This window comes from Varanus komodoensis, unplaced genomic scaffold (assembly GCF_004798865.1).
Source record: "Varanus komodoensis strain SLA01 unplaced genomic scaffold, ASM479886v1 scaffold4, whole genome shotgun sequence".
NCBI lineage: Eukaryota > Metazoa > Chordata > Lepidosauria > Squamata > Varanidae > Varanus > Varanus komodoensis.
This window is the reverse complement of record NW_025335941.1, coordinates 19,003,578-19,012,581: the sequence shown is the minus strand read 5'-3', so window position 1 is coordinate 19,012,581 and position 9,004 is coordinate 19,003,578. Positions and strand designations below refer to the sequence as shown.

General features: G+C 38.4%; 1 protein-coding gene across 1 annotated transcript in view; it reads left to right on the top strand.

The window, feature by feature from the left end:
• The window catches only part of NCAM2 (neural cell adhesion molecule 2), a 269,390-nt gene that overhangs the window by 204,221 nt on the left and 56,165 nt on the right, over positions 1–9,004 (top strand). Inside the window, 1 exon segment of the mRNA XM_044441751.1 lies at positions 5,952–6,071. Coding sequence (XP_044297686.1) covers positions 5,952–6,071 — 120 coding nt within the window.

Genomic DNA, 9,004 nt, shown 5'->3' with positions numbered 1-9,004 from the left:
GGAAATGGGAACTAGAAAGAAAGAGTAGCATAAAAAGATGCCTAACTCAAAGAAAGGTCAGAAATTCATTTGAGCTGCAACAGAGGTTGTTTTGTTGCCTTTTTTCGGCACTTTGCTGGCTATGTCTAAAATAGGGATGGACACTCTGTCTGGGGGAAGAAGGGACAGACATACCCCCCTTATCTAAAAGAAGCTTGTCTGTACAATTATGGAATATTAGATGTGTTACTTCTTACAGAATTGAATTAGATTGCATCATCTCCACTTTTAAATGCTGTTGCTTCATTTCAGAATGTCTTGTTTTTTTAAAAAAATGACACAATCTAATACTTTAACAGGTTACCATTTATGTATTGCCATTTAGCAGGACACCAATTGAAAAATCTTTGTGGCAAAAGGCAAATTGGAATTCAGCTTGTTGTAGCGTTTATATCTAGATGTTTGATTCAACATTTATGAATTATTTGGCTATTACACACAGATGAAATTAGGTCATGGAGACAATTCCTGGATAAAAATCAAGTCAGTATAACAACTTTGAAGAAATTTCAGTAACAGCAACAGAGAAAATTCTGATTTGCATTCCAGTTTTTTAATCTTTAAAAAAAGAACATGGCTGGCAGCTGACTTTTTTACAAGTTAGAATAAATGTTGCCTTACAGGTTGTTTTATTTGGGCAGTATGAAACGCCATCATTCTAATAGTACAAATGACATTCTGCTGGCATAAACTATGTTCCAAACTGTATATAAGGAGAGAATGTAGCTAAAGTTCAGCTTGTACAATTACTCTCAGGAGTAGTACAGTTACTCTAAGGAGTAGCTATAGCAAGATTCACAAGGGCTTAAGCAACTAAAAGTTTAAAAGAGCTCTGGTGACAGTATTTGATAATTTTCAGAATGAAAACCAATGTACATTTCAACACTGTAGAGAAAAACAGCACACACTGGATTCCTAATCCTAACCTGGCTCTTACCCCAACTCTATATGCTGAATTAGCCCATATGCATTACAAGAAAATGGGAACATGGTCCATAAGTTGGTCCTGCTGCAGGTTCTGTTTCTTGAATCCATCTGGAATGGTTCCAGGTTCCTAAACAAGCACAGGCACCTATTTTCTCAAAACCCTAACCTAATTCTTACCCATAACCCTAATAGGATGGTTTAGTCGATATGCATTGCAAGACAGTTAAAATGCTATCAAACACTCCACTCAAGTTGACCATATACTTTCTCACTTTAACCCTACTTGACTACTTCCAGGCCCTTAGAGAGGCTGTTACCACTACACTGGTTTAGCTCACGTGCACTATGAGAGCATTAGAAAGGTATTATGCAGTCTGTTCTTGCTCTAAGCCATCTGCTCTTGCTCTAAGCCATCTGGAATAGTTTCAGTTCCTAAATAGATCCAGAAAACTCTCTTTTCCAAAACCCTAACCATAACCTGGCTCTTGCCTTGAATCCCAATAGGATAGTTTAGGGTTTGGGATAGGAAAATATTTCTCTTATGGTTGTCATGGGCCCTGGAACTACTCCAAATGGTTCAAGAAACTGAGCAGTCAACAGGAACTGAGCATTTGATGGAATTCCCATAGCCCTGCAATGAATACAGGCTCAATTATCCTATTAGGGTAAGTGTACAAGCCAGATGAGGGTTCAGGTTAGGAAAATAGATATTGAACCCTAACATTGCTAATAGGATATGCAAACTATGCAAAAGCTTTTTGAGCATTTGGATCTTTGTGTTCAGTTTCTCTGACCTATCTCAGCTAGGCCAAGGTCCTTAGGCATGTCCAGGGCCTTATGTTTTCCAAGCTGGCTCCTACACTTATCTTAATAGGATGTACCTTGCAAGTATATAAAAACCCTAACCCTATGACTTTCAAATTGTCAGTTCCTTTTGACCACTCAGTTTGTCTAACTCATCTGGACTTGCTCCAAGACCGAGATAAACATTCAGACCTATGTTTTCCAAACACTAACCCTAAAGGTGTTTCTTAAGTGTAAGGTCAATGTGATAAATTTCACAAATGTGTACTGTAGAACAATGGAAATAGCATAAAATACATAGTTTCTGATGACTGTTCAGTCTTTCTAACTAGTTCCAGAGCCCAAGGTGAGCATAGAGGGCTACGTTTTCCTAAACATAACTCTGACCTGGCTCTTACCACAAGCCACATTTGGATGGTTTAGCCCATGCTTTCCTAACCCAATCCCTAAAATGTCTTTTAACCTGTACAGTATGCCACTGTGAAGTCACGGTTCAGCACTCACAGCTTCAGTCTTTGGCAAAATTTTCCATGTGGTGGCTTGCTCACAAGGAGATTGTTTTCTCTGAGTGAGTCCAAACCAATCTCCTTGCAAGGAAATTGGTTTGGACTCGCTCGGAGAAAACGATTTCTACGTGTGTGCACCCCTACTCCTGCCTCACCACGCGCGCACACCCATGCCCCCTGGCCCAGCCCGCACCCCCTGCCTGCACTGCCTTGGTGGCCGGTGCACATCACCGGCACAAAATTCGTGGTTTTTCACAATTCACGGATGCTCTAGGAATGCAATCCCTGCAATTTCGGGGGACTGCAGCACACCTAAAAAAGGTAGAATTTCTCTGGGAATTGTAGGATTTTGGAAAACAGCTGCTCATGCCAGGGTTCACCTGAGTGCTCATTTTATCTTTCTCATCTGGAGTGATTCAATATGTGCAGAGGGAGCTATTTTACCCTAACCCTACCTTTAACCTGGCTCTGACTCCTAACCTTAATAGGCTGACACAGCCAATTTCAATTCTGTGTAGCACTTACCCATGTTTGTGCTGACCAGTCCGATTTTCTACTCAATCTGCATTAGTTCCAGGCTGCTGAGCCTGCTTTGGGCCATATGCTTACCTAACTCTAACCCCTGCTGGGCCTTCACCCCTAATCCTTTGAATTACAATATATAGTTGAAGGACAGCCCACACAGGGTTTTAATTGACTCTCATTCCTCTATACCATCTGAATGATTTTCATTCTCCTAGACAAGGATATGGACCTACGTTTTTCAAACCATATCCCTAATATGGCTCTTAACCTTACCCCTTAAAGTACTGATATATCCCTGTGCTCTGCAAGCTTTGCAGAACATCAGCACACACTGGGTTTCTTTTGATCCCTCAATTTTACTACAATTTTACTATCTGGATGAGTTCCATGCTCCTATTTTGAACAGGGACCTTTGTTATCATAACCCTAACTTTAAGCTGGCCCTTCAACCCAACCTCAAAAGACTGGAATAGTTCCTTTTAATGTCAAGACATTAAAAAAAACTTAGTGAACACTGCATTCCTGTTGACTTATTATTATTTTTACCTATTTGGATTTGTTCCAAATCCTGTGATAGGCTGTGTGACCACTGTTTTCCTAGCCTGGTTCCTTAACTCTAACCCTAATCCTGAAAGACCTAATGCTAGCCCCTATGAAGAGTAACACCGAAGAAAAAGGGTACCATTGCTATCCTCATTCGGTATATAGCTGTGAAGATTATTTTTTGGCTTAAACAACATGATAACCCAATAAAGTTTTGTTGAACTATGAATTATTATTGAAATGTGGGATCTTATGTTTTCTAAATTTGGCTGTGTGAACAAACCACAGTTGTTAACTGTGACCAACCTAGAAAGAAAAGCCAATTCGTTGTTGAGTTGCAAATGGCTGCTGACCATGGTTTATTGTTTCAGGTGGACGCAGGCAGCCTTAAGCCTGGAGTGTGAGTTATATCAGCAACAATTTAGATTGAGATATTATACTATTCTCCTTGGCATGTCTCTGTATCATCTTTGGTATTTTGAGTAATTGCCATATTAAAAGTATAATGAAATAACCAACACTACCAAACTAAGAATTTCATACCCTGGAATAAGTATTAATAAAAAATGGAAAAGAAGTCACATTTTACAATTCAAAATGAAATTATTATTTTTATGTATTACTGCAAGAATGACAGAGTACTTTCAAGTACCACATAGAAGAAAAGAAATTTATATCTCAAATTATTACACTACTGACTCACTTGTGGGTTCAGTCTAAAGCTTTATTGGTTAAAGTTCATTTCCCCCCAGAAATGACGGCCAATGCATTGCCGCAACAATTTAAGGACAATATTAAAATAAAAGCCTAATTAAAATATAACCTAAACAAACAAAAGCACTATTAATACATTCCTTCAATTAAATAGATGTCATGCAAGACAATAACACCCCTTTAGCAGCAGATTACAGGCATGTTTGCTATTTGCCTTCCAGTGGAGGGATAACAGATGGAACCAGTCTTGACAAGCAGTTCCACACCTGAATATAGGGCAATAAGAATGGTGGTGAGAAAGGATAGGCTTTCTCAGAAAACCTCAAAAACTATATGCAAATAAATATGGGAAAATGCAGTCTTTCAGATCTGTTTCAGAGTTATATAGGACTTTAGAAGCACACTGAATGTGCTTCAAAAGGCTAAAATTGGAGTGGCTGCCAGTGAAACTGTTCCAAAACAGCTTTACAGGCTACTAGTCATATTTACACAAATAAAACCTCCATAGATATTAATTTATAGGACAGAAAATAGTTGGGTGATTATGAATAGCTTTGGAAGGAATTTGATTGGTAAGTTACTTTCCTTTAAAACATTTTTGAAGTATAGCTAGTCTAGTTAGTGAATTGAAATAGGCCAGGAAATTTTCTCCCTGTTTGCTATTCTGTGTTCTAAAAACCAAATTTATATTAACATATTTCAATATTAAATATAGACATACACAAGTTTCCAGCACAGCTGCACATTTCATAAATACTGAAATACTAATGGAGGCAATATTAAGATAATTTCCTGCTCTTTTATTTTTTTGTTCGTGCTTTTTTATTTTTACAGCATCTCTGTGTGTGTAAAACTAACAAAACACAGTCTCTATCACATTTATTCTTCTATATTTTTTCTTTTTTTTCATTATTAACTCCCAACATCATTGATTTTGCTTCTTTGGGAACTTTCTTGCACAAGAAATGTACAAAGGGCTATAATTAAATACCAACTGATGGAGAAGCTTCCACCAGTAAACTGGGAACAGTCCAATTTCCTTTTCCTCCTTCAGTCTCCATGCAGGGAGGAGAAGGGGAGAATATTCCATATGTGTAAATACATCTGTATGACATTGAATTTGACCTAAATTCACCTGTTGGTGAAGTCTACAGTTCTGTAACTTAGAGTAAGGTGCAGTTATTCCAAATGGGATTTATTTTGAGTGGGATACAGGGAAGTGATGTGAATACTTGTGCAGCCTTTCTGAATAATAAAAAAGTCAATAGCTCACAGCATAAAAGCACGATAAACTAGAATGCATCATTAAATATAATAAGTCAGTAGTAAAAGCCAGTGCAGGGCAGTGGTTAGAGTGATATACTGTTGACTTGGGAAATCTGAGTTCCAGGCACCCCTTGGCCAGGAGGCTCACTGGGTAACTTTGGGCGAGGCACTGACAGCCTCATCTACCTCGCAGGATTGTTGTGAGGATCAACTGGAGATGAGAGCTATGCTACCTGCTTGACTTCATTGCAAAAGTAGGAAATGAAGTGGGAAAAAGGAAGACTATAATTAAACAACAGCAGTGATGGCAATAATGGTAATAATAACAATAGTACCAACACAAGAAGAACACACTATGAAGTCTTTCTGAAGTAAAAAATGCTAACCATCACAGAGCTGCCCATGCATGCAGCCGGCAGAAGCACACCACAGTAGGAGCAATCCTGCTCTCAATGGGGAGATTATTGATCAGAGGGTGTCCCAGTGGAGAATGCCTTCTGCACAGCAACCAACTGAATCTCAGTAGGCCATGGGATGGTAAGGAGGGTCTCACCCTCAGCATGTGAAGATTAGGCAGGCTATTTAGCCAGTTTATGCTTTTAAATAAGATTTTTCTTTTTCTTTTAGCAATGGTTATTCTCAACAATTTGGAACCAAACACAACATACGAAATCAAGGTTGCTGCTGTAAATGGAAAAGGACAAGGAGAATACAGCAAAATAGAGATATTCCAGACTTTACCAGTTCGTAAGTAATCCAATGGCTCTTTTGTGTGTGTGTGTGTGTGTGTGTGTGTGTGTCTGTAGCAGGGGAAAGCCCTTTAGATTTTCAGTTTGGTGATTTGTTTGTTGTTTTGCTGATGACACTCCTGTACCTTTTGCCAGTGGGCTTCAGGCATGAGAAGGAAGGGATATTACAGCCCAAAGCAACTGCTCAGTTTTCCTCTTACATTATCATTGAACTTCCCCCACCTTGCTGGTCTGAAGAGATCTATTCTGTACTCAAACATTTGGAAGATAGTATATTACTCACGCCCATCCCTAATTATAAAATTTGATTCTTGTATTTTTAAATACAAGTTTAAGAAATTAGTTCCACTTTGGACAATACTTTAGATAATTCTACATGTATCAGAACTTATAAATACTTTTAAAGGATGCTCATTTTAGTGCCTGTTACAGCTACCTTACCATGAAATGGTAAAAAGTAAAAATATGGAACAATAAATTTCGGACATAACTAGATAATCTTTTCAGTGAATATTTTTTCTCATGAACCATGTGCACTTGCTTTTACACATGGTGTACACCAGAAATAGTCAGTTCAGAGTAGCTTTTTCATGATGATGGACTGCATGCATCACAGATGTTGCATTTTTTCCAAGTTTGGAGCAATTGTGCAGTTAGGACTTCCCAGGTTATTTTATACAGTATCTATTGAGGTATTACCTCAATTAGGTATTACCTATTGGATCTTAATACTCATTCCTTATTAATGTAGTTGCTCAATATTAACTGAAATATAACTTTAATCTCATGAATGAAGAAATGTAATCTGATTAATTTATTACAGTATAGGTACTATGATTATTTCAAAAAATGAGTAGTATTTGTGACAATAGTGGTGACTTGTGGCTTGTAAATCAAATCAGCTTTGTTTGTAAGACATCTAGGTTTCCTGAACTTGGATGGCTGTCCAACAAACCTCGTTATTTAACTCAACGTTAATCACAAGTACCTGAATTTGAAAAAACCTATGTTCCCTCTTGTAGCAGGACATGTTTCTTCAAATAATATGTTTCAGCCCAATAGACATATCCTGGAATGGTCTTTCGACCATACTGCCCATGTGCATCTCATCCAGGTGATTCCCAGGGAGTGTTGCCTGCATGAGTTGCTGTCTCTTAAAGCACTACACCTGCAATAAGAAGGAAATATATGATGTTTCAAGAAGGATGAGATCAGGATAGGAATGATGCTCCCTCGATGACTAGGCAACTAACAGGCAAAGAGACCGCATGGACAACACTCCTCCAGGCCTTCCTGTCCTCTACCATCACCTGGAGTCCACCTAAGCTCAAACCAACTGCCTCAGTGACTCCATCTAGCCACCTCATCCTCTGCCGTCCCCTTCTTCTTTTCCCCCTGTCCTTATGTTCAAGTTAATATATGCAAAAATGAGAACTTGGATTAATGGAGAGCTTGCATTTGAGATTTGGAACCTAGCAAGCAATTTACAATTTATGTTGGGAAGAGTTCACTCATCATCAGGCATATGTCCATGATTGCTAAAATCTCTCTATAATTAATTACAAACAGCCAAATCTAGTATTTTAACTTATCTGAATGCATGCAGTTATTTTCATAATTATGTAACTGGTAAGGATCATAGCTTGTGATTAGAGATGTATGAATCAGGGAAACCCAAGCTCATCAAGGGTCTCTGAATTCTGATTCTAACTCATGTTTATATCTGATTATAAACTTTGCTTTCCTCTCTTCATACAAAAATTGTGTCTATATACAGGCACATTTTTCAAAATGTACATAACAGTTGTGAGCATTTTTGAAATGTACATTTAAAAGTGTTTTCATGTCATTTTCAAATGAATTTTCTTTTGTTTACAAATGGTATTGCAAGTTCAGAAATGTATAGATTTTGACCTTAGGTTGCATTCAGATGGGTGGTTTGATTACAAGAGGTATAAACAAATTCTTCACACACCTCTGTTTGTGACAGAATGTTTAGGCATCTGAACATTAGGAAAGAACTTTTTCTGATGAGCAATCCTGCGCAGCAGTGCTAGTCTAAACAGGAAAGTAGTGCAGAGGGTTTTAAAGCAGCTCCCTGTGCTGGAGAAAAAGCCTGAACACATGCAAGGAATCATCTGTCATTCCCAGCCTTTGCTTCTGTCAGATAGGTTTCTAACAGCTCTCTATGACTCTCCCAAGCAGCCCTAAATCATCTGTTCCTTCCAAAGCCTATTTTGTTGAGAAGGGAAAGTAATTGTGTTGCAAACTAGTGACAGTGTGGTGGTTCATCTGCTGTGAGTTCACTTATTCGTACTATCCCACCACCTTCTTTAAAGAATGTGAATGTTAAATGCAAAACCTGTAAAATGTGAAACCTTTGTTTTCACTTGTTATCCTTTCTCCTCATAGTAGCTGGGAAGAGCCATAGGACAGAACAGACCTGAATTTTACATTTCCAAGTAAGATAATGATAGAAGTATGTCTCCTCTTCGACAGGGTGAATATAAAAAGGCAGGAACTTCGGGAGCATCTGCTTGGTAACAATAAGTAAGAATGACAGTGACAGTTTTACAGCCACTTAGCAAATTGCCAGCTTAACTTCTAAACTCTGTATCTTTTCTCTGGCCCTAGGCATTAGTATAGTTAATGTTCATTGCAGGTAAATGCAGTTTCTCTGCTGGCTTAAATCACAAAAACCCTGGAGAAGGGGACAGAAATGAATACCACTGGAGGCCCTTGAATGTACATAGACAGTAACAACAGGGCATTTCTGGTTGCATATCTTTCCACTCAAGTCAATGAACACATTCATTCCTTGTTAAGAGCACAAATGGTTTAGCTGTGTGGCAGCTGGCACAAACAAAATGCCATTCTCCTGCCCTTTACAGTCTCCTGTTCAGGACACTTACCTGCTGTAGCAGATATGAG